Source organism: Lutra lutra, chromosome 17 (genome assembly GCF_902655055.1).
Source record: "Lutra lutra chromosome 17, mLutLut1.2, whole genome shotgun sequence".
Taxonomy (NCBI): Eukaryota; Metazoa; Chordata; class Mammalia; order Carnivora; family Mustelidae; genus Lutra; species Lutra lutra.
In genome coordinates, this window is record NC_062294.1 from 5,210,223 (window position 1) to 5,236,640 (window position 26,418).

At 45.9% G+C, this 26,418-nt stretch overlaps 1 protein-coding gene across 5 annotated transcripts in view; it reads right to left on the bottom strand.

Moving 5' to 3' along the window:
• Positions 1-26,418, bottom strand: part of CDH13 (cadherin 13) — a 980,849-nt gene that overhangs the window by 517,619 nt on the left and 436,812 nt on the right. For all 5 annotated transcript variants that reach the window (XM_047710889.1, XM_047710891.1, XM_047710890.1 and 2 more), the window contains one exon: positions 15,573-15,689. In XM_047710889.1, the coding sequence (XP_047566845.1) occupies positions 15,573-15,689 (117 nt within the window). The remainder of the gene's footprint in view (positions 1-15,572; positions 15,690-26,418) is intronic.

Sequence of the window (26,418 nt, forward strand, 5' to 3'; positions counted from 1 at the left end):
GAAGCTTCGGCTCTCGAAGCTGGAATCGCTAGCCCAGCTAATGAACTCATTCGGACAGCTGGGATCTTACATGACTTTTCCAGGGAAATTTCGCCCTGAGCAGGGAAATTTTTAAAAATAACTAAATAATAGACAATAGCTGGGTGAGTGTGTCTCTTTCACCTTCATTTTTCCTTTGACGGGACCGGGACACAGTATAATTGATATGACATCTGTAGGAAATAGATTACTTATTCAGTCCAAAAATTATGGTGCATCGATGACGTTCCAGGCCCTGAATGTACAATTGTGAACAGACCAGATCTCCCGGTGCTTATACTTGAATTTCCTGCTGGATATGTGTTCTCAGATCCTCAGCTAGAAGAGAGACACTGGCAGATGGGGAGACTGGGTCACTGATTTTCAAACAAAAAAATTATCTTAGCATTCTGTCTGGACAATGCTAAATCGAGCTAGTATCCCTTATTAGTACAGCGGGATATTGATCAAGCAGTACACTTACTTGGTACCTTTCAATTTTAGAAGGGTGCACGCACATACGTACAAGCCTATTCCTCCTGGAGAAAGCTTTGCAATTACTTCACACCTTTGTAGGCAGATTTTAGCCAGAAAGGGAGAGAAGAAGGGAGGGGCACACTGACAGAGCATTAGCTACGGGGCCAGCACGATCGACCTAGGGGGTTTCATTTTGTCTTTCCCCAAATGTGGACAGTAGGTGTTACTAGCCTCACCTCACGTAGGAAGCAGAACTCCCATGGTTCAAGTGACCTGTCCAAAGGTGAAACAGCTAATCACCAGCAGGACAGAAACTGAATCCAAGTCTGTCTTATCCCATTTTTCTGAGTTTATAGCACAGGAGTGGCACATGCATGGAGACTGGTTTCCCAGCCCATCGCAATCTGAAAGCAGCAAATTCCAAGAACTAGTTAGTCTTATCAGGAGCAAGCAGAGGGACAGCAAGGATGAGGGGCCACTGAGAGCACGTGGACGTGGAGAAAGAGATGAGGAAAGTAGAAAAAGTCCCATGGAAACACACGACAGAATGAAGCCACTTAACACAGGCAGCATATGACACCACCGTGTGCCCCCAGTTTTGGATGGTGTAACATTTTCCCATCTGATAGTCAGAATAATAAAAACCATCTTTCGCTTAATATATGGATATGTTAACTTCAGTTTACTTTAAGACATAGAACTACTGTAGGAAACATTACAGAGATATTAGCATCCAAGTGGGTCACCTTATCAAAAACATTTTTGCTTTGGTTACCTGCAATATTGACCTACACGGGACTGTTCTGTCCACAAAACAAAATACAGGAAGTGTCAGCTCACAAAGTGCAAGGGTTACATATACTCACTTATATATACTTATATATATATATATTATATTATATTATATATGTGAGTATATATATATATGTGTGTGTGTGTGTGTGTGAGTATATACTTATATACTCACATAGTATATTTAAATTTCTGAACCTTTCCCCAAATATTTTTCTTCTACCAAATTCATCATTTTATCCTCTTAACAGTAAATGATATAAAAAAACTGATATAAAACTGATCTAAGAAAGGGAAAATTGTTTTTCTTAATCCCAAACTTAAAGGCATTTGTTCTGCATATAAAAGAGCATATAGGTGCCTATAAGCAGAGATAAAGATGGGTCCTTTCCTATTACTCCAGTGTGGGGAGACCACTGGAATTGACCTTTTGACTACTCCTTCACTTACTCATTTATTCACTCAACACGTACTTATTGAGAGCTTAGTCTGTGTCAGACATAAGCTAGATGTTGAGGACAAAATAGGAACAACACAGGCAAACAACCAATGCAGAGATTACGCTCTCCAAAATAGCCCATCTGGGTAATGTAAGGCACGCTCCTCAAAAAAAAAAAGGGGTTACACAGCTGGATCTTGCAGTGATACATTCCCATTTCCTGGAGTTCGCACACGGCTCTTTCTTCTTCAAAGGCTGGGTTGGTCCTGTAATGTGCTCTGAGGTTAGGAGGGCAAGGAGGTAATGATCCCAGAGTCCTGGGATCAAGTCCTTCAATGAACTCCCTGCTCAGTGGGGAGTCTGCTTCTCTCTCTGGCCTCTCCCCATCTCCCACTCTCTTTCTCAAATAAATAAGTAAAATCTTAAAAAAAAAAAAAGAATGTTAAATGAAGATCGATGTGCAAACTGTCTGTTCAACAATGGTGCATCCATGGGTCAGAACTCTTGGTCCTTTACCATGTCGCAAACCTTCCTATATCTGGGGAAAACATATCATTAAGGGTGTTTGGTACCATAAGCCTTGGGTCATTCCATTCCCAGAGGGCAGAAACAGGGGGAAAAATAAAAATCATGAAGTATTCTTAAGTCATTATTTATTTCGGTCCATGTCTTAAGAATTTTTGCATGATGGCTACTTAGTAATATTTCTAGGCAACAACAGAAGAAGGTGGGCTTTCGGTGTCCCAATGAAGAAGAAAAGGTTGTGACTGGATAGCACATTGTCAGTCATCAGGAAGAGGTGGGAAATCTTAGTACAAAGAAGTAGCAACCAAGTTCCTCCATGTGTCCATGGAGTTTGACCACAGATGAATCCATTATTATGATTACATTATTATCACTATTATTATTATTATTCCAGTCCTACCCAAGGAAGGACAGTTCAGAATACAAAGGAATTCATCCTCACAGAGGGTTGAGAAACCACTGTGGCTAATGTCTATATTTTTTAATAACATTTTTATCAGCAAATTAAAAAAGAGATTTGTTAGAAAATCCTTTGACTTGGTGTCTGTCTCTTGGGGTCCTAAACTTTTCATTCTTTGGCTTATAAAGTAACCTAATAGATTAATTAAAACTTGTTGAAAACAATGAAGTCTCCCTGACTTTGGCCAAGAATTCCCATAAAACTGGCTTAAACTGTCTCATCCTCATGATCTTGGGAGTGGGAGGAAGAAAGCTCTGTCACAGAGCCCACTCCCTTTGAATTGATACCAGAAGCCTGGACATACCATATCATGGCATATTCATTTTATATCCTCATATCATGAAGATCAACACAGATGGAGAACCAGTGACATCCTTCAATCCTTGAGGGTGAAGGCAACAGGCTCTGGTGTGATCCAAAGACAGGGTATCGGCCACTGTTATGGCTAATATTGACAGCTGTCACTACTGAGTCAGAGAGAAACTGTATATTTTTCATTAGAAAAAAAAATAAACAAATACGCCACCCACCCTGCTCCCACAATTCATTGTAGAGTCAGAATAATGGGTTTAAAGCTCAGCTTCTCTAGAACCCATTTGGGCAACTGTTTGCCAGAATCCACTAAAACGGACCCAATAATCCCACGGTTAGGTATATACCCAACAGAAATATGTGTATATGTTCACGTAAAGTACTATTCGTAATGGCCCCAAACTGGAAATGATCCAAATTCGCCTCAAAAGAATAAAGGAGAGAGGGTGGTATATTTAGGAAATGTGATACTATACATCTGTGATTCTATAAATGTACCTGACAAGAAAGACCGATCTCACCAGTGTAATGCTGAGCAAGAAAATTTAAAAAGCACAAAATATGTGCTGGGTGATTCCATTATATTATGTACCAAATGGTGAAACTAACTCATGGTGATAGAGGGGAGGGCTGGTTATCCTGGGGGGATGTAGGGTTCGTGCCTGGAAGGTGACGTGAAGGGGCCTCTGGGGGCTGGTCATTTTGTGATCTGAGTGCTGAGTTCATGGGTGTATCCTGTCTACTAAAAAAAATCATGGCATTAGACACTTATGATTTTGCACTTTTGGGTCTATATATTATACTTCAGTAAAGAGTTTTAAAAATCCTAGTTCCACTGCTCTGAGACATCAGAGAAGTCCTCTAATCACTCCGTGTCCTCCTCTGTAGAGGCCGTGGGAACTAATTCCTCTGCGTGGAATTAGTGACGGGACCCACAAAGCACAGAGCACAGTGTACTTCTGGTCGAGTGTCACTTCTGTCAGTTGGAGACGGGGGCAGCCCCAATGAGGCTGTCTCTAAGGATGGGAAGGTGAATGTCAGAGAGCCGGTGGGGAACCGCAGGTGGAACCGGGAGCTGCGGGTGTTTTCCTCACCTTCCCAAGCACGCGTGGAACGTGTATTTCCAATGAGTTGTGTTGTTAATCCTCAGCAAGGCTGAGGAGGTATTGCCCCAGATGAAAGCTGCACAGCATAACGAGAACAAAGATGTTCTAGACCTGGGGAGTATGGGGATGGGTGGGGAAGAGACGCAGGGGGTGCCAGATGGGCGGAGAATACATCAGAGCAGGGGCAGGGCGGGTTCAAGCGTGTCTCTGGGAGGAAAGAGTCCGTCAGCGGGCTGTTTCCCAAGAGATGCTGTTAAACCAGCCCTTGGCTGTTGGATTCGAGTTTCATATCAGGTAACTATAGAGAATATATCTATATGCTACGTGTATGTATAGTACATATATATACATGTACACACGTGCCTGTGTGCATACACATCTATGCAAAGATTTATGAATGGTGGCAGTCACAGCAATACGATTTACCACCAGGAGATGCTAGAGGGAACCTCTAGATGCCATTCACGGAGGATGCTATGAGGGTTTTAATTTCGTCTAATGCGCTCCTTTGGTCGTTGGTCAATCATGCGGCATTCTCCTCAAGATAGTATTTTAAGTGCAAAACGAATAAACATTGGAAAACCAAGAGAACAGATCTACCCATGAACCCCCTCAGGATCTGTAGACACCACATGAAGAACCCCATGCAGCCTTTCAAAATGCCACCAAAGAAGGACGCTTGAGGACACGAAAGATGTTTCTGAGATGTCGGTGAGTGGGACATCGGGGAATACAAGAGGGCCCTGGGTGGGTACTGGGTGTTTAGGATAAAGTCTATCAAAGTGTGGGCCACAGAACCAGGAGCATCAGCAGCCCAAGGGGTGCGTGTGAGGACGGTGATTTCTGAGGCCTCACTCCAGCCCTGAGGAACCCACACGTTTGACGGGATGAGGGCGGGGAACCTGTGCTTTCACTAATTTGTATACACTTTAGAGACTGAGAAGTACTGCTCTGAGGCCAACAGGGGTTACCTCAGGTTTGGAGGGGCGGATGTTGGGGGGAGATTTTTTTTATAGTGTTTGTTGTTAAGTATATATTTTTCTTTAAAGTTTTTATAATGAACATTTATTATTTTAAAATAGAAAAAAAATTATGAAGAAAGAAAGAAAAGCCAGATTTATTCCGTGTACTTTAGGAATGATTTCCAGATGCAAATAACAAAATAAAAGCTACCACTTGTGAGGAATTTCAAGTTGTCAAATAAATGACTAAAAATTGAGCAACACAGAGCCTGTGAATTGTGTATACTAATGCCTAGCGAAACATCAGCATTCAAAGGAGAAATTACTAAGAAGAAATGTACTTAGAGTGAATTCAAGGCTAGAAGGCCAACAGTGAACACAGCTGTTATGCATTTCTGAGCTGGAGGAAAAAAAAAAAAAAGAAAGATTTCAAAGCCATAGCCAGGAATTCCTGAACTAAAATCAGTAGGCATGGATCCGGCAGGATTTGTGCTCACACCTGGGGACGCACGGCGAAGGGGCATCTGAAAGTCTGGTGTCCCACACGCCTTGCTGGTGCAAAGGGAATCCAGTCCCCAGAAGACCGGCGGTGGGTCCAGCCTGTCTGTGCAACTCTGCACAACACACAGAAAGATCTGTCTCCCCTGGGAGCACTCCCGTCTTGCCCCATGAAGGGCCACTCAGCAGCCTCAGTGTAGACTGAACTTGAGAGAGGAGGATACAGCAGGCCCTCTGGTGTCATGAAAGGTCTACTGACCCACAGCTCAACCCTCCATCCACGTGACATAGTCAGCATCCCACCGAGGCACAATGTTCCCAGCTAAGGGGGGGTCTTTCTCTACCCCCCTTCCTCCCCATCCAACACTCACTCACCAAGACTGCCCAGCTCTTGACTCAATGTCTTCTCTCCTGTCCCCCGCTGCTTCCGGGCCCAGGTTCCCTGCACTGCCCACCTGGCTGCAGTCACTGCCTCCATTCAGGCCTCTCTGCTTCTGGTTTTCTCAGCCTACAGGTGTGACACCCCATCCTGCCACCAGACTGGTCTTCCACAAATTACAGATCTGGTCCTGTCAGCCGCATTCCGTTATTCTTGGCTGTCCAGATGTGCGATGCTCTCTCTTGGCGCTAGACGTTGGATCACGCTCTTCCCACTGCCTGGAGAATTCTCTCCATCCCAACTTCACCTTGCCTACTGGTATGCAGCCACTTGGGACTTCTCTTGGGAATTATGTTCTCTGTCTTCTCCAGTTCTCCACACTCCCACGGCTCCCAATCATGGTCTCATCTGCCTGTTTACAGGTCTGTGTCTTCCATAGCTCCGTGTCATTTGAGGGAGAACGCATGGGCAATAGCCAGTGTCGTGCCTGGCCTATAGTAGTCGCTCAATAAATATTTCTGAGTTAATTCATTAATTCAGGCCCAGTTTTTCCACCTAGGAAGAGTATTTGCCTACCCAAAAGGCCTAAGCTGGGGCCCTTCCTCATCTCCAGATCCAAACACCCGGTGTGAGCCACCCACAGTCGGACCATTTAAACTTGCAAAAAGGGTGTTTGTGTCCAAGATTTTCCCCATTCCTGCACATAGAGGCAGGCCCAGCCCCACAATGAAGTGTCTCCCCTATAATCCCACTTAGAAGCCAGGGCTAGTTCTAAGCTAGAAAAGGAAATAAAGGTGAGTTCTTCCTTCTTCCCTCCCCGTCTTCAGAGAACTGTGTATGGGCCTGTTTCTGACTCCATCCGGCTCTGCCTCTATCCTCCTCAAAGCTGGGATGGGAGGTCTGACCACAAAAGGGCCAGTCCATTCCCCACAGCACCTTGGGCCCTGCTCCTTCGCAGCCCTCATCAGCTGAGTCAGCTGTGGCCTCCTCGCAGAGAAAAACGAGTGGTAATATCTCTTAATTACACCAAAGTAGGCCTTTCTGCTTCCACTTTTTTTCTCGTGGCTCCTTTGAACGGGGTTGTCAGCAGACATCCCAACAACAAAACAACAAATGTGGCCTCTGAATCCAGTCCACGGCTCTCCCAGCATGTGGTCTATTTGTTCAACTAAGACATGACACCAGCCTTGACTCAGTGCCCAAACATGCACATCAAGTAGCTGTTTGTGAAGTTAACCTCATGGCTCCACACTTCGCAGAGAATTTTCTCTCTCCCTTCCTCATTTGCCACGTAGAATTGGGACAACTGTGATGGAACTTGTCAGCCTCCAGAGATGGACTTGGGATTTTTGTGCAGAGGAGCAGAGGTGTGGCGGAACTAAAAGAGCCCAGGTTCAAGGTCTGCTTCTCCTTTGCCCTGGCTGTGTGGCCTGAGACAAGGCACCTAACGTGATGCAAGGAGTAGAATTATCCCAAACGACCCCTGGTGCTTACCTTGGACGAGAAACTGCAGGTAGATGGGTAAACCACTTCCGCAAGCTGGAAGTTCTACTCCAGCACGGCTCCCCATGGGGCCAGTGCATTCTCCGACCCACCCGGCATCCCATTCTGTAGGTCTGTGGCAAGCCGATGCTAGCTCGGACTACTTCTTTGTGAAAGTCAGGTGTAAAATATTCAAGAGGTTTGCAAGTCGGTAGCTTGAAATTGGTCACCGTAGGAATATTTTCACCGAAGGAAGGGCAAACATTACTAATTGGGGCTTCCCTCCCCCTGCAAGAGCCTCTGGAATCGTAGACAACGTCTATAAATCTGGGTACCTGTGCTCAGGCTGCCGGACACCCCCAAGATTTGATTATCTGTCTGAGAGATCGTAGTCAAGCTGGACTAAGAAGGGGGAACCATGGCAGCTGAGGGCCTCTCTGGCAAACCTAGACGGTGTTCAGCTCTCTGCCCAGGCCCTGGCATAGCTCTCCTTAAGATGATGGGATTTTCATTTTTGGCTGACCCCTGGCTTCTACATGTTCTCTTTCTCCAGTAAAGCCTATTCCTTACCCCATGCCATGTGCTGTTTTGAAATCCATCCAGAACCCTGAGTCATGGCAGGTGTTAATGCAGAAGGAGCTCAGCTTACATGACAACCGTTTACACCTGTCCCGCATGATTCCTAGGCTCGGTTCCTCAGTGGCACAATGGGGATCTAGTACTGGCTTCCTGAGGGTGTGTGTGGGAGTCCAGTGACAATTTACGTGAGCACGCTGTGCAAGCAGCAGAGGCCCACGGGGACTCCGCATTCGCGCATGGCACGGTGCCGAGCTCGGTGATTGGCCCCCAAGACTCCTAGGTTTGGGTCTTTGCATCGCTACTCTTGCAACTGAGTAACCTCGGGCACGTTGCTTCATGTCTCTGATTTCAGTTTCCCCATCTGAGAAGTGGGTAGAATACTTTGTGGGGTTGTCCTAAGAACTCACCAGGAATTCAGTGGAGGGGGGGGCATGTGTGGCTTAGATCCTGACACTTACTAGATGTTGGAGATTCTAGCTGAATTCAAAGACTCTTCAACTCTCCTGTCTCCAGGTTGCTAATTCAAGCTGAAATGCCAGATCCTTTAATGTTCACGAATAATTAAATATAAATTCAGTCCGAGGCCAAATGTACATAACGATAAAGCCCTGGGAATCTTTCAAATTGAGAATTGAAAGGGTGATAAACTCAAGGCTAAAAATATTGCTTCCTCCATAGGCTCAGATGCCTTTATTTGCTGGAGGTATATCATGGAGGGCATTTTTGCATATGTATGTATTTGGCAAACAACCAAAACAACTCAATTATGTTTTATCATTAATTAAATTTTACAGAAAGAGGGCAACATTTGCTAATGGTGAATATATGCTTTTATTAGACTTTGTCAAAATAACTTAAAATTAAGTCTGTTCGGTTGTGAGTAAAGTTTTGAGGTTTTTTTTTATTTCAGTGGCTTTTAAATATTGTATGTATGAGCAAATATGGAAATTCAGGCTCGCTCTCCCTCTCTCTCTCCCTCTCTCTCCCCTACCCCCACACACCCCACACATAACCCATCAACATCATCTCCCACAATCTGCTAGGGGTACTTATATGACCGGACATAATGGTTGACTGCCAACCCATTTATCTGCTAGCCTCACAGCCATTGTGGAAAATTAAAATTTGCTAGAAATATCCGGACCAATCATATAATGGTCTATTAATTCCATTCTAACAACAAACGAGGCTGTGATCACTTCAATCCGTAACCAGCGAATGCCTTATCCAACCAGCTTGGGCCTAACCAGGATTCAAGTCAAAGAATATTTGGGTCCCTCCTGGGTGTTAGGCTGCGTGCTGTATCACTACACATGAGGAGTTACAGTTAATACAAAGATAAGAAAAATACAAAAGAAACTGTCTTGCTGTTCCAATTGTGTTACAAGAGCACAAAGAGGTCCAAACAATGTGTAAAGGAGATCAAACAAAAATTCCCAGGGGGAGACTCAATCAAAAATGGGCTCTGGCTCACATTGCCCAAGAGAAATACAGTTTGAGCTAAATAAATACTTAAAATTTTCTGGTAGCCACATAATAAATGAAGCAAAAAAAAAAAAAAAAGATTAATTTGAATCACACCAATATATCCAAAATGTTTTTATTTCAACAGGGCTTGAGTATAAGGATTATCAGTGATGTATTTTCCGCTCTTTGTGAGTTTGTACTACATTTTTGAAATCCTGTGTTTACATCACACTTATGTATCAATTTAGATATTATATTTTCATGAAAAGCATCTGACCTGCACTAAGATGAAAATTTAAGTTAAAAAGGTAGATTTCACATGGGAAGTTGTTCCAATAACCGAATCAAACAGTTTTTAAGTTTAAACTAACATTAGCTAAAATTAGATAAAATTTAAAAATGCAGCTCCTCAGTTGCACTGGCTACACGTCAGATGCTCCAAGGCCACCTGTGGTTAGTGGCTACGATGCTGGGCAGTGTGCACAGAAATTTCTGCGAGGGTGTACACGTCCCACTAGGCAGTGAGGACGTGTATGTAAATATACACACGCCCCGTGGAGAGAGGATGAAGGGGGTGTGTCCCAGGAAGAGGAAAGGGTTCAAAGTCCTAGAAATAGGACTGGTATATATACCCGTGGGCTTGCTGAATGTAGAAATAACCTGGGCTAGTCAGCTCAACAAGAATTTTTGACTATTGAGCTCTGGACATTTTGGTCTCTCACATTCAGATTTCTATTCTACAGACCAGCCAGGACTAAGTTGTGCTATTGAGCAACTTGGCTAGTTGTTTTTAAAAGGAGAAATGAAACAGCTGTAAATTTCTGGAAAGAGGCATGTAGTCAGACTTGAATAAAAAAAAAAGTGAAACAGTGGGTTTTAAAAGGGGTGGAGGGCTGATGGGGGCTACCCAGAATGAGTCAGGCAGTATGATGGGGCTGAGTCAACGTTTCAGTGGGAGGGTAAGATGGGGCAGTACTAGGGGTCCAGTTCCAGAATTCTGGCCTGGCTTCTGAGGACAGAGCTTGGCACCCATGGGTTCTCAAAGTGATATGAATGACTCTTAAATGGAATAAAGCAGATTCAATTTTGAGACACCAGATTCCTTGGCACCTGTTCGCATACGTGGGCATAAGCAGGGAGGTATAGATAACCTGGATGTGGGGAGGACCCTAATAAATCATTTGCTCAGAATTCTGAGGAATATTTAGGAACTGTCATATATTATCCTCATGTATGACTTGCCTTCGTGACACAGTCAAAGCAGAGTCCTGGTTGAGTGGTTTTCATGATTTGGTCTAATGATCTATGTTGATTCCCCATATGGAAAGCGCATGGTCCAATTACATATTTCTTCCATTCTGGGTTAAAGATGTCCTTCTAAAGGCCCATTCTACCAATTTATAGGGGATATAAAAAAAGGATTTTCAGTAAAATGTACTTTCATTGGTTTTGATGAAAAGGGTTTGTGATGAAAGTAGAATCTCTAATAAGCATTTCATAAATGACTTGTCTTTCAAACTTAATATAAAACAGAATAAAATACGTCTCCCAAAGACCTCCTTGCTGCCTCACAGATTTAAAGTCCCCTGCTCTCAGTCAATCAGACCCAAGAACTCAAAAATCTCTAAAGACACAATCAAATATTTATCAGTGAAAGTTGGTAAAACTAAGAAATTATTTATGGTCCAAATTTTGAAATAGTCACACTTTGAAGGGGGAGGGGAAAAGCACATGTTGGGAACTACACATTTCTCTTTAGGGCATTCGCCCCCAGATCCTTGCTGCCATCTGGAATTCAGAAACAGGAAGGAAATCACAAGTGTGAGGCAGTGTGTTCACAATTGGGTCTTTAAGCTGTTTTTCAGAAGCACTGAGAGAGATGATGGAAAAGCAGTCTCCGAATTCTAGTAATTTAGCCACTTACCAACGAATTAATTATTTGGAAGATAAATAAATTATGCATCAGCCAAAACTCTGTCTGACCCTTAGAGCTCCCCGTGTGGCCTTTCTGTCAATATACAATTCTATATGGCACAGCCTCAGCTAAGAACTCCTCCCAAACCCTGACCCCTTGAGAGTGGATTTGCTCCCACATCCTGCTTTTGATGCCTTCACTCTGTAGTATGAGTCTCATTTCTTTCAAGGAACTCAGGTGGTGACAAAATATGACAAAAAGAAAAAAGAAGAAAGAAAGAAAGACAAGACATAGACACTGAAGTCTCCATCCATCCTCCTGAAGCTCAAGACAAACAAACAAAAAAATAATTTTGTGGCGGCATGCCAATTCCTATATGTTTTGGGATCATTTTGTACTCAGTTAAGATTAATTTTTTCCTAACATTGTATCACAAAATTTACAAACAGAGAAGTTGAAAAAGGCTTTCAGTGATCAACCTTACAGCCACCACCTAGACTCTACCATGAACATATTACTGTACTTGTTCTATCATCTGTCTATCCATTTACCGAGCCCTCTATCCATCCTATTTTGTGTGTGTGTGTGTGTTTGTGTGTGTGTGTGTGTGCGCGTACATGCATGTCTGTGCCCTTCAAACAATCAAATTTAATTTTAATGCTGTTTTAAAGAAAGTCATTGTTAGCAGAGGCATTTCATTCCATGAAAGAGAATTCTCAAATTGTACTTAGTAGCGCTGGGCAGACTAGTTAAGAGCAGAACCTATGAAATCGCAAAGAGTGGGCATGGAGCTCATCTCTGCTACTAACTGACTGTGTGACTCCGGACAGATGACTATCCATCTGAGACTTGTTACTCTCAGGGGGCACTTTGGAAGATGATCCTCATGGGGTTGTTATTATGAGAACTCAACATAATAGATGAAAGGTGCTTACACTTTAAAGTATTGGACAAATAATGCATTTGTGATGATTTTTTCTATTCTTCTGCAATCCTGTGGGATTGATGCCTTTTGTCATTAACTCTTCAGCCTCTCATGCAGTACCTTATACATAGCTGATGCTGAATATGTGCTTATTGATGTAAACTGATGTGTATTTTGGAGATTTTCCCACCTAGGATGCTGCGAGTACTTATTAATGGAGAGAAGCAAGTACAGTCAGCTTCAAAGGCACAAGACAAGAAAGTTAGTTCAGGAAATGAGATGGGAGCAGAAGATGAGACGAGGAAAACCTGGCCTGTAAAGCAGAAGTGTTTATATTAGGTTCAGTAATGGAACGGAATCCATCAGTGCCCTGTCCCCTCCCTTGGATCTCACCTTTTCAGGGCACACCAGCAGACTTCCAGCTGTCTCCTCACAGCCTCAGAAGGCCCTCGTGCTCGTGCCCAGGGCACAGGGAAGGCTGGATGTGCTGGTGAGCTTACACCTTCGGGAAAGACTTTCAACCAAAGACGGATGGGGTGGTGTATAAACACCCCAGCTCCCTCCCCTGTGGCGTGTGCTTACCACCGTTTCCTAGCATTTCCCCTTGGGATTACCATGCAGTCACCAACAGATAGCTGGACAGCCGCAGTTGCCCCGATAAACAGGCCTCTCAACTGGTTCCCTTCCTTCCCTCTCTCACGTCCTCACTTCCTTACCTGTACTCTTTTCCTCTCCTAAATAAACTACTTGCATTTGAGTTCTTGTCTCAGGGTCAGCTTCAGGGGGAAACCAAAGTGACACAAGTGTCTTTATGCTTTCATAACCACAGAGTCTCTTCTCTAAATGGCATCCTGAAGTCTGATATGTGATATTTCTAAAAATAGAGCTGCCTGACTCAGAGAGTTTGGGTGGGTGGGTGGGATTTGTTTCCTTTCTCCCCACCTCCCCGGAACTCTCTGAAGACACCTGTATACTCTCTCATAGTTCAGCAGAGCATCACTTGTTAGCTATTAGTGGAGTTGATGAAGGTAAGGCATAGGATATAAAGAAAAGGATAAGATGAATGAATAAAACCAAGAAGGCACAAAGAGGAAAGGAGTTCCTTCAAAGGCATAAAAAGCACAGACAGTTTTCACACAGCAGTACAGTTATTCACAACTTGGTGGTGCTCATGCTGTTGGTCCATAGCTCCCCTTAAAGTAGGGCTGGTTTAGGCCAGTGGTTTTCAACCCTGGCTGCCCATCAGAATCACCTGGGATTTGAAAAAAAAAAAAAAATTCTGATGCTTAGACCTCACTCCTTGACCAACTGAATTGATCTTGCAAGGTGGAGCCTGGTGTCTGCATTTTTAGTGCCCCAGGCAACTCTGCTGTACAGTGGGGGTTGAGAACACCAGGCTTACAGAAATGTCTAAAGAACAAGGATGCAAGTTGTGCCTCTGAAACTGTTAGAGGCAGAGTCTTGCAGACTTGGTAGTTTAAAATCACAAATATGGTGATTACCAAGACATTGGATTATTGATGCCTCTAATTTCCAACAGAAATAGATTTCTAATAGTCCAAGTTACCCTCCCTTCTGGTCCAGATCACTCTAAAACAGCCCTCTTGGCAGATCTTTCTGTGTTCACTCCTCCTGATCCCTCTGTTCCCACAAATCATCCCCTATGAGATAGCCAGAAGGTCTTTCAGCACACACATAGGGGGACCTTCCAGTGGTTTCCTGATGTGTACACAACGAAATCCCCACTCATCATGGTCTCTGAGGCCCTATGACAGGACAGCTTCTCTGACTTCAACTCTTACCACTCTCTTCCTTGCTTGCCTCATTGCAGCCGTCCAGACATTTTGTTCCCCAAATACGCCTCATTTTTTCCCCACCTGCAAACCTTTGCACATGCAGGGCCCTCTGCTAAGAATGCGGCTTCCCCAGATCTTCCCATGGCTATCTCTTTCTCATCTTTCTAGTCAATCAAACACCAGGGTCTCCGACAGCCTTCTTGGCCATGTTTGTGAACACTTCTGTCCCTCTACTCCCTGGTCTAGCCATTTAGTCTCTTTCTGAAGAGCTGTTTCTGCTCTTCATGGAATTTCTTATCCTTTGCAATTTTCTTGCTTATTTATTTGCTCATCAAAATATCTATCTTTCCACTACAGTCCAAGCTCTATCATAGTCGGGGCTTCTGTGCTGTTCATATCAATAGTCATCCAGTCCCAATCTTGGAGTCTGCCATAAAACAGATGCTCCTTATTTATGTAAAAAATGAATAAATTATCCAATAGCACCAGCCATCAAGGTCATTCACTGAACTAACCCACCACTGTTCAAATTCTGTGATGACCAAAAAATACCAACTGGTTTGAATTTGATTCTCCATGTTGACTTTTTCTAGCGGGAGAGGATGTACCGACCGGGTCATCAGTATTTCTGCCCATTTAACAGCAAACCTTTCTTCCTGGAAAATTTATTGCCCTGACTCATGCAACATTGTTTTCTGGAACTGGTTAAGTTGATTTAGTTCTTTTGGTCTGGTTTAGTTTTTAGAGCGTTGACCTAGTGGTGCTCCTGGACTTACACCTTTGAAAACTAAGATCTAGGGACTCCTGGGGGGTGCAGTCACTTGGGCGTCTAACTCTTGATTTTGCCTCAGATCATGATCTTGGGATCGTGAGATGGAGCCCCACATTGGGCTCTGAGCCCCACGTGCAGTCTGCTTAACACTCTTTCTCCCTTTGCACCTCCCCCAACTCTCTCTCTCCCTCTCTCTTGAATAAATACATAAATCTTTAAAAATAAGAGAAGGAAAAGAAAACTAGGATCTAAATTAAAAAGGCCATGGATGATCACACTGCTGTACTAGTAGAGTAGAGAGTATTGGGCTGGTGGCCTGGACATGGTCTTAAAAGCGACGAGGCTATTTCCTATCCAATGACATCTCCCAGACACAACTTGAGCACTGTTATCTGCCACGTAGCTCTCCAAAGCATGATATTCAAAGATGTTAAAAGATGTCATTGTTTTTTGTTTTTTGTTTTTTTTGTAAATACTTTTTTTGTTGTTTTTGTTTGATGGCTTTTTATCAGTCTCTTATTGGCAAAACCATCTGGCTAGTTATCATAGAGGAATAAAGATCGTTTTCAGGGGGCCACCAAGACAATCACAGTCAGTCTGCCTCGTGTATGCTCTCCTCTTCATAAAAACATGCCTTTGTTATGTCATTTGTCTTTTGTCTGACTTACCTTGCCAACATCTCGTGGGAAAGGTTGTCTCTGATTCTCTGGAATTAAAATGGGAGATACCACAATGGACCTCTTTTGTCTTGGGACAGGAGAAGTTCTTGCAAATTTAAATATATCCTAAAAGAGAAAACAACAACATCAGTTGACTAAAATCCCCCACGGAAAGAATGTATGAGTCTGCTCTGAGCTATAGTTCCTTTGTTGTGAAAGCATACAGCTGTTTGGACATTGTTAATTTTATTCTATCAAACCTCATTAGCGTTAGCAAGTACATCGTTAGAATCAGAGTAAAGCTGACATTGTGATTCACAATGACTATCATTAAGCTCTTTAATCCAATCTTCTGAATCATTCTATTCCTCACGTCTGTCTTGATTTATATGCCCTTCAGTGTTTGTAGATTCCAGCTCTCAATCTGTCCAGCGAGGAGACTACTCACCTGGTCACTAACCCACAAAACCCGCTGGATATAAAAGTGACTCTCCTCATGGCCAACTGCAAGGTCCTTACACTCACAAATGAACAGAGATGAAGGGGCAGTCACAGAGGTCCGGACGAGGTCAAGCATTATGGGGACTCCTGGTCAATGTTTTCTCGAGGACTCTTCATTGTAACTGTTGGGATGCACCACTGATAGAGTACACATGCTCCAAACTTCGACGACTGGAGCAACCCTGTCCAATTTCTGCCCTATCTGTAATTTACCTATTCAATGACACAAATATGTGCCAAAGAGGAAGCTTTGTATCATAATGAAGTGCCAGTATTGCTTTCCATAAAAAGCAGGAAACCATGAAAATAAACATACTAGAGACCGAATGACGGTATTCAATTCGAGGTGGAAACTCGAGGGCAAAAATAAGCTCCTCTTTGTCTTTTTAAATTTTTTAAAAAAATTTATTTATTGATTTGAGAGAGGCCAGGGAGGGGCAGAGAGTCTCAAGCAGAATCCTTGCTGAGTGCAGAGCCCGATGTGGGGCTCGATCTCACCACCCTGAGATCAGGACCTGAGTTGAAACCTGGCATCTGATGCTCAGCCAACCGCAGCACCCTGGTGCCCCAAAGATCTTCTTTTTAACAGGGAGCAAAGAAAGGCATAGTGGGGCATGAAAGGGTTGCACCAAGCTGAGGCTTCCCCCTGATCTGATCAGGGAACTGGAAGAGAACTGAAAGGGGAATATCATGTTCAGTATATAAACCAATCTCGGTCCACGCTACCTACTCACCGAAATTATGTTATATACCATCAAATGTAAGCATCTCAAACTTTGGACAACACGTCCCTACCAAAATCATGTGGCAAATGATATTTAAATACCATCATTGATCCATGCCCCGCAAAAGTATGTGTGTATGTGAATGTGTGTGTGTGTGTGTGTGTTTTAAAGGAAAATCTATATAAGAAAAGTTAACAGGAAACCAGATCAACTAAGGCTAAGAAGGCTTCTATAATGTCTCTCTAGATTTTGGTGGGAGTGTAATTTAATGGTCCTCTTGTGGAAAGCAATCAGGCAATATTTATTGGAAGTCTTACAAATGTACATAGCCCTTCACCTGGTAATTTCAGCCCTAGGAGTACATTCAAATGCTAAATTTGAGAGAAGAATAAAATAGCATGCAGAAATGTATTCAGCAAGACATTATTTATAAAGGGTAAAAAATGGCAAACAACCTAAATGTTCAATGCAAGGCAAAGTTGAATTTGGGCCCATCAGCAGGAGACACTCTTAGATAGTTAGCAGTAATGCCGTCTAGAGGAGCAGGTTCTAACCACGACTACCACATTCGGCTGCTTCCACAATCGCCAGCACAGACTACTCTAATAATAACAATTTCTCACGTGTGCACTGGACAATCTGCTGGGCACATTGCATGTGTCCACTCTCATATTTGCAATTAAGTTCTCAAGTAAACCTTGTCCCTCCTCGACTAATGAGGAGTACCAAGTTCAGAGAGACTATGTGACTTGCTCAATGCCGAAGCTAGCAGGGAGAATACATAGGATAAAATATGTAGGGAAGCACAGAACGGCATATTGGGCACCTCCTATCTTACATAAACTATAGTAAGCAAAGAAGAATAACATTTAAAATCTCGATGCATGAGTGCAAATAAAGTCTATCTGGTTTCTGGGAAGACGGAATAATTACTATTCAGGTAAAGACAGAAAACTGGAGGGTTGTGTATGTAATGGAGGGAAAATAACAAGGGTTGAAACTGTAACAACAAACCCACGCGTCCAACCAACCACCACCAACAAAACAAGGCAGCCCCACCAGGCAAAATGCAGCATAGAGAAGGAGAGAATGGAACAGACAATGATAAGACAATGAAAAACACAGTGGATTATATTCGGGGAACACTGATGTGCAGAACATCTGTGAAGATTCTGTTGGTTTGCAAGGGAATAGCAAAGGAATAGAAAATATGTAAACATGTACAACATATGAATCTCATTTACAATAAAAGAAATCTTGAGGTTTAGATGAGAGAATGCCTCAGCAAGCACTATGAAAAGACTTAAAAAGTTTGATGCAAATAGGAAGGGTGGGTGATTTGACTCCATGACCCGGCAAAGGCAGGCTTCAGTTCATGATGACAATATGTGTAGATGTATCGAAAGTCACAAAAAAGCATACCGTGTCATCAGCACGAACTCTCCATTGTTTATAGTAAAGGGCTTCTGGGTGTTTGCAGGTCTGTGGATGGGTGAGAGTTTTGTCTTCATGGGGACCTAGGGGGTCAGGCTCCTGAGTCCCCGTCCCTATAGCTGGTGGCCTCCCTGCTCACCAGTGAGCCAAGCCTGTGGTGGCCAGTCCCTGTGCCCAGCTCTCATGGCATCCCAGAAGCTTAGTAACTGCTGTGTCAGCCCTTGGGTCTTAAGTGCCTAAGAAAAGAAGCAGGCAGCCCTGAGCCTCAGAATGGCAACAGCACATGTGGAAGGGAGCGGGGTAGAGGGTGGGAACGGCTGATTTGAGAGACACTTCTGTGTGCTTCAGAGAGCTCTCCACGGTAGGCACGGTAAGGAGTTCCGGGGACCAGGCCGCCTGTGTCTCCCAGCCATTTGCCTTACAATGACAGGGACCTCAATAACTATTTGTCTTTGTCTGTGACTTACGTGTAAATCTACAACTATGTGTTTGTTGACAAATGCCAACCTCGATCCTTGCTTCCGCGTCTAACTTTGATCAGGTCTGTGCTAAACGGCTTGCTTGAGGGCTCTGAAGCCACGTGTTTCCGTGTGACGGGGACAGCGTAGGAGCCAGAGCATCGGATGTGACTGACAATCAGACACCTTGTGCAGATCTAGACAGGTGTGCTGTGCGATCGTGTTTACGCCCGACGGTGTGCGCTTGTATGTGTCAATCCGGGGTGGGGAGCCTCTGAGTGCACCAGGCTGGGGGGAACCTCAAGAAAGAGAATAGAAGCCGAGGGGATAAAACGAATGTGACCAACCTAGGAGCTGCTTCTAGAAGCAGAAGAAGCTTCTAGAAAGAGAAGAGACTGGATGTGGGAAAGAGTGGAACATCAGGGTAAAGGAGCAGCCGTGTGAGGATTTCCTGACTTCCGATGCTGCCGTTAGCCAGACATGGGCAGAGGAAAAAAACAAAACATAACAGTGGTTCTGGGCACGGGTGCTGCGTGCTGTCGACTGGTAGACTTGCGGGGCCGTTGGGCATCCAACAGAGATTTCTGGAGGTCACGTAAAGCGTTGTCTTTGGGAGGGAGTGATGAATGAGGGAGAGAGATGTCCCTGTCACCCACGGACGAGGGTAGCTGGGTGGAAGGGAGAAGCTGATACCATCCAGGTTATGTTGAGAGAGAAAAGGGAGGGGCTCAACCATTCGACGGGTTTCTAAAAGGCCAGTAAAAGCCACGGAAAGGTTAGGTGGCACAAAGGAGGAAACCAGAAGGATGAAGAGATGAGAATGTCAAGCAGGAAGGGGCGCGTGGCCGCATCACACAATGCAGACATCCCCTCCAAAAAGCCAAATACCGTAAGGAGCCTGTTGGGCTCAACAATGAATGGGTATTGATTTTAGAAAGAGCAGCTTAACAGCGTGTTAGGGTCGCGAGTCAGAGGAATCAATGAGAAGCGAGGGCTCTGGTGCCGAAGGAAAGGGGAGACGCGGGAAGAAGTCTGTCCTGTCAGTTAAAGGGGAGGCAGGAGGTGTGCTGGGCACAAGGAGGAAAGGGCTCGCGGAAGGAAGCGGCCGCGTGGGGTGAGCGCAGGGGCCAACTGATCGGGGCTTGTGCCCAGGGCGGCGGGATGGGAGTGGCTCAGCAGCGGTCAGCCCAGGTGGGGAGGATGGAAACTGCCTTCCTTGAGGACAGAGAGGGGTTGAAGGGGAATTTCTCGTTTGTGAAGGAGGGCACAGAAGTGAAGGATGGGCTTTATCAAGATGGGGACAGGGATGCGAGGACATGAGGACAAGCTGCTCAGTCCCTTTTACGCATGAGTAATTCAGCGGTTGGTGGCCTAAGGCCAAATCTTAACACAGACACACATCACACACAGCCACCTCTAGATTCCCAGATTCTCCAGACACCTGTACACTACCATCAAAATTCTCACCAGACACAAACGCGCATGCACACCTGCACATGTACACACACACACACACACACACACACGCACGAACACTCATGGATAGTTACACATACAACAGCCACACATGACAAGCCTAAACCCAAGGACACATAGGACACACACACCACACCTTCCTGCTTCAAACCGAGGCAGTTTTCTCAGCTACGGGGACACACACGCAGGCGTGAGCCTCCCCTGGGGTCCTCCCCATGGCCCCGAAGTTGCTGGACGATGATCTTCTGCATCCGAGAGCCTGGGACAGGAGGTGGAGGTCTGCAGCAGCCTCACCCAATCTCTCTCAAGGCAAAGGGGCAGAACCGTGTCCTGGGGGAGACTCGCTCAAGCAGGACTTTGCCACAGGAGAACTGCCCGCCCTTCCGGAACGTCTCTCATCTCCTGCGGGCTCACTGGAGCCTTTGTCTTTCTGCTGTAGGGTGTTTGGGTTTACAGCCCCATTTGCTTTCTTCTCTGCTTCTCAATCTCAGGAGAGACTGGCGGTGTGTCAGAAGGAATTTTCACACTCCCCGAGGGTGGAGAGAGCATGCTGGAAATGGGGGGGGGGGCAATCGCCGTGGCCAGGGGAGGGGCTGGGGGCTGGGGAAGGAGGAAGGAGGAAGGAGGAAAGAAGCGAAAAATGTGAAAAGGGGAGGAAGACTGGATTCATATTCATTCATTCATTCACTCATTTCTTCAAATACTTCCCATGGAGCCTTCCTCTCTGCTGGGAGTCATTCTAAGCATCTGGGAAAGTCCGGGGAACAAGAGAAACCTACGCCCCGTGCAGCTCCCGTTCTGGAGCAGGGAGCGAGACGAGGGCAACAGTGGCCTGGAGCACCAACAAGGGGGGCCTGAGGGTGTGCAGGGGGCCGGCTGCTGAGGTTTTCATCAGGAAGGCCGCGGGCAGCAGGAGGGAGGCGGCCTGCTTGGTCAGAGCACTGGGAGGAGCACAGGGAGAAGCACGGGGAGGAGACCTGCTCGGGACCTGGGAAAGGGAACTGAGATGCTGGCTGGCTGCCCTGTAGCCCACAGCGGGGGCTCTGGCTTTTATTTTGCATGAGATGTGAGTCTTGGGGGTAGACGTTTAAGCTGAGAAGTGACAGGAGCCCACTTACAATTCAAAAGACACATATGCAGGCTGCTGTGTGGGGAACAGACTTATGGTGGAACGAGATGTTGCTCATTTGTCGCATTTCTTCCTTTTCCCAACCCGGCCTTCACAGGGCAAGAGGTTCCTAGGAAAATGCACGTATGAATATTTGATCTGGAGAAAGACAGAGCCGGAGTCGGTCTGCCCTCTTACTTCCCATGGCATGTTGAAAGTCTTTTCGAGGTAGAATTTAAGTACCATCGAATTCACCCGTTTTCATGTGTGCAAGGCTGTGACGATCAGGACGTTTCCAGAGTTGATCCATCATCACTGCCAGCTAATTGTAGAACATTTCCATCATTCTGAAGGGGAGCTGGTGCCCACAGGCAGCTGCTCCCTCTTCCAAGCCTGGCCCACAGGCTACCACAGCTCTACGTTCTCTCTGTACACATCTGCCTTCTCCCTACATTTCAGAAAAGGGAATCACAATACACTTCCACAGCGTGGGCTTGCCTCGATGGTGTGAGGACCGTGATGGAGAAAGGGACAGAGCCGACACCCAGTGTCCCCTCCCACCACACCCGCGGACGCCACCCCAAGAAAGCAGTGAGATTTGAGAGGAATAACCTTATTCCCTTCACCCCGAACCTAATGCCAGAAAGTAGCGTGGACCTGTCTTGCCACCTGTCAGAGGATTTCCTTGAGCCAATACTCACATGGGCCAGAAATGACCAGAGAACTCGGGCCTGGCTTCCCCTCCCTCCCAGTCCTTGTTCTTGTATCGGGTAATAGACGAGAGGGGGAAACAGTACCAGCTCAGGGACAAAGCCACAAACGTCTGCCTTTGTTCTCTCTCCTACCGTTGCGACCTGACCAAAGTCATGTGCTGGGGGGAGAGATTTCATTAAGGCGACACACTGCAGGAACTGGGAGCAAGGGAAGGCAGTGCCACGTGAGACCTGGTGGTCCACCAGGCCCTGGGCGTGGACAGTGTTGGAGATCACGGTGGGAAGGTCAGGTGTACTGCTGGGCCGAGAGGGGCCTTTACGGGATTCGTGCGAATGTGTGATGTTTTGGGGGTTTGAATGGCACGTCCGGTTAAAGGATCCTGAAGATTATTTCTTCGGAGGGTTTGAAGTCTGCATTCCAAACTGTAGTCATAAGGTCACCTGGCCTGTTCCTTTCCCATCTTTCTAAGCCAAAGATTTTCTTGGCATCCTTGTCCTGGACTCACCAAGCCCGTGTAGCAAAGACTGCCATTTATGGAGTAGGGACAAGCCGGGTACCGTGCTGGGCACTCGTACCAGTGTCCCATTTAACCCATCCCACAACTCCTAGGTAGAACCACTTTGCCTATTGGCGTGAGGCTCAAAGATGCAACCGACTTCCCCAAAGTCACTTAGGTCTTGATCGAAGCACGGGAACCCCGGCATCTGCGGCTCGGGGCCCCCTGCTCTACGCGCGATGCTGCTGTCTCCACAGGCCCAGCCGGTGCCCACCTTGACCAGGAGGCCTGTGTCCGCGCAGAGATCCTTGGCCCTGTTTACCTGCAGAATCACAACTCTGCGTGTGCTGAGGATAGACCACAAATCTCTGGCGGCCTCTGGCTAAAAGGATCAGCTACTGATACTGCAAGGGGACAACTTAATTGTCTGCAAATTTCTGCAAATGAATGGAACTGGAGAAATCAATCTCCAATTTATTCCATTTTTGCAGCTGATCTCATCGTGCTGAAAGCTGCCAGGAGGAGGGTTCTCTGCCCCTCTGTTCACATTCTGTATGCAATCAAATGCACCGTTCAGCCAGCTTTGCTGTACCTGGGGCGAGACTTAAAATTTGCTTTATTAACTCCTGGGGCTGAAGTTTGCCTACTTAAGGAAGAAACAATCAACAAACATCAAACTTTCCGCAGCGAATGCAGGAGGTTTGAGAGCCAGGACTCTGAGGAGAGCTTGCTTGGTTGACTATTTCCCTGACGTTCTGGAGGCTGAATGTCAGCGCAGCTGTCATCTGCTGTGGGCTCCCTGCACAGAGTCACGATGACAGTGACATGAGGTGGTGTGGAAATTGCCCATTAGTCCCGCACGCTCACCTCATGGTATGGCAATGGGCGGGATAGAGCTCTTATGGAAAGGAGGGCCGAAGGGGAAGATGATGGGAGGAGACGTCACAGGGTAGAGTAAAGCCCATCGGCTCTTCTAAGTTCTGCCATGCATGCTTCTCAGGCTGCTGGTCTGCAAACAGGAGAAATGGGCACAAGCCATGGTTTTCTAGATGCCCGCCTGCTTTCCAAGAAGGGACTGCCTGTGCTATCAGAAACAATTTCCCCAATGACGAAGGTCATCTGTCAGAGACTTTGGGGTTGGCTGGTCTTACAGGAAACCTTGCAGCAGAAGGACCAGTATCAGGACCTCTGAGTGATGAGCACCAAGGAAGCAACACATTTCCAAAGGTAACGGATATGACAGCCGTTTCTGTCGTCATGGGTGTTTAGGGTGGAAGAGAAACGGCTTTGCCCAAAGGTGTCAATGGAGGAAAGGATTCATCAAGAAAAGAAGGATTCATTGGAGGAATTTGCCGTTTGAATGGTGACTCCAGAATTCTCTGTCTAGCAGCCAGGAAGATCTTTTAAAACATCCCCCTTCCCCTTACCAACTGCAGACTTGCTTCCCCCTGTCAGAGGACGGAGCCTCCAGTGCTGCCCACACCCAGGAGGGCGAGCAGGTTGGGCTCCGGAAGACACTTCTGACCTCAGGAGGCCTCATGCCATCCAGGTTCTGCTTCGGCTACACAAGCCGTACCAGGATCCACAGGTTGTAAACACTTACCTGAGGGCTTTTCACCTAGCAGTGCTCCTTCCCAGCCCTCCCCTCTGGTGCCTGATTGACACCCTCCCCCGCTCCAACCCCGCCATCCTTCCGCTTTCAGCTTAAACACCCAGTCAGGTCACCAGACTCTTTGCTATGGGGATCGCCTGCAGCTTGCCCTTTCTATCCAGAGTCTGGCTCTCAGCTTCGGACTACACATCCCCCCAGGGCCATCAGCCTATCGATGTCTGTCTGATCCAGGAGGCTACCGGCCCCAAGAGGGCGGGCACCATGTCTCCCTGGTTTGTGAGTGTGTCCCCTGGTGCCCAGCACAAGGCCAGGCACATAGCAGGCATCCAAAAGTTATTTTTTTAAAATAGTATTAAATTCAAAAATTATTAAATAGATATAGGGTTACTGTAAGAATTAAGGTAATCTAGGTAATGGGTGTATCACAGCATCTGGTTTAGAGTACTTGCTCCACAGTTGTGTCTAATAAGTAAATAAGTAGGAGGTCTAGGACTCCTTTTTAAATTTCCTGTTCCCTATGGAAATCTGCTCTCGACAACAGTTATTATTACAACCCTCAGTTTGGACTTTTTCATCCTAGAGTGCTCCATGCTTAGTGAAGTGATGGAATCTATAGAAATTTTTCAGAAGGTCCACCCCTTGGAGCACTCAGCAGAAGACCATTGTGTTCTGGAAGAAATGACAAGGAGGCTGAGATGGGAAGGCTACGAGGACTTCAGGCAGGTGGACGGACAAGGAGGAGGAAGGGCTCCAGGCCCGGAGAACAGCAAGTGAGAAGACACAGAAGCAGGAGGAGGCCAAAGACCAGGAGGGCTGGGGCAGCGGGGGGTAGGGTCAAAGGAGCCCTAGAAGAGGCAGGAAAGGGAGAACAACCAGACTTGGTCTGCAGTATTGTGAATCCTGAGGGCCATGAGAAGCCACTGAACAGTTCTCAGCAGAAGTCTGGGGTCTGACCTTGCCTTTGACTCTGCCTTGTCAGAGCTGAGGAGCCATCCCTGGAGAACACATTTTCTTAAATGGGTTTTCTTTTCTGCTACCCTAAGCCATCGCTGTATTTGAAAAGTTGAACTTAAAAATCAGACACGAGTAAAATAGCACTACCCGCTCCCCCCACGCACACACGCATTCTACCACTTGCTCTAAAATGTCAACTTCCCCACATTTGGACGGCTAGTTAAAAAATAAAATAAAAGCATATGCTTTGGATGAAAATTTGCCAAACCACACTTCCAAAATGCAACCGCCTCCAAAATATTTCATGAATCTCGCAGGACCAATAACAACACAAATCACGACTTGCTAGTTTCATTGGAGGTGAAAAATGTTTTAAACATATTTAGATTCCTCAGTCAGAGGTCCGTTCAACCGCGTGTGATGGTGATGGGGGTATAATGGATACCATTTCCCTCTGTCTGCTCTGGCATTGATAAAATATTCATGTTAAATAGCTATTCTGAACACCTGAAGGCGTCTTGCTGCGTTTTACAGATGGACTTGTTTTTCTAACACACATATGTACTCCTGTCTCAACAGCTGTATTAACTTGAGTATGTATTCTAGATGTGCGAGCACGTACCCCAGATCCCACGCTTTCTGGTCTGCGTGAGCTCATAAATTGGTGAGTGGCCTTTAAAGAAAGCCCCCATCAGGAAACCCACATGCGGAAAAAGAATTCTTTTCAATTCAGTGGGTGTTTATTGGGTATTGGCTACGTGCTTCCCCCCAAGGAAGGTCCGTCGTAAATGGTACAGAACTATCCTGCAGGCGCCTCAGACACAGCGTGTCCTAAACCAAACTGAGAATCCCGCCCCACCCAGGGGTGCCTGCCCCCCTGTCTCAGAACTGAAGAACTACACCCTTCTGTCCCATGGACAGTTGACTTCACCCCCCGCCATATTGCTCTCCCGAGTGGTTACCACCTCTGGAGGGGTTTCCCGCATCCATGTGTCCTTCCCTAGTACCATGCCCTGAGCATCAATTTCCCCTGCTCGCGCCTGTGGACTCTTTGCGTCTGATCATTTCCTCTTACACAGGAGCCCACTGGATGCTAGAATCATAACCACCAGGACCTCAGCACCCTTAGTCCGGACTCCCAGAAGCAGACACTGAGACAAAGATTTGAGACCAAGGAGTAGTTGAATATACTTTCTAAATTTTCTATAATGAACCTATTCTACTTGCAATCAGGACAAAAAATGAATTCATTTCCTCGCAACCCTGTCTCGTACCAACAGAATAGCCTTTCAGCGTCCTTCCTTCCAGGTTTCAATATACTTCCTGCTTAAGCTGAAATGGAAGGGTCTGAGCAATTCTGTACCTTGCTTTTTGAAC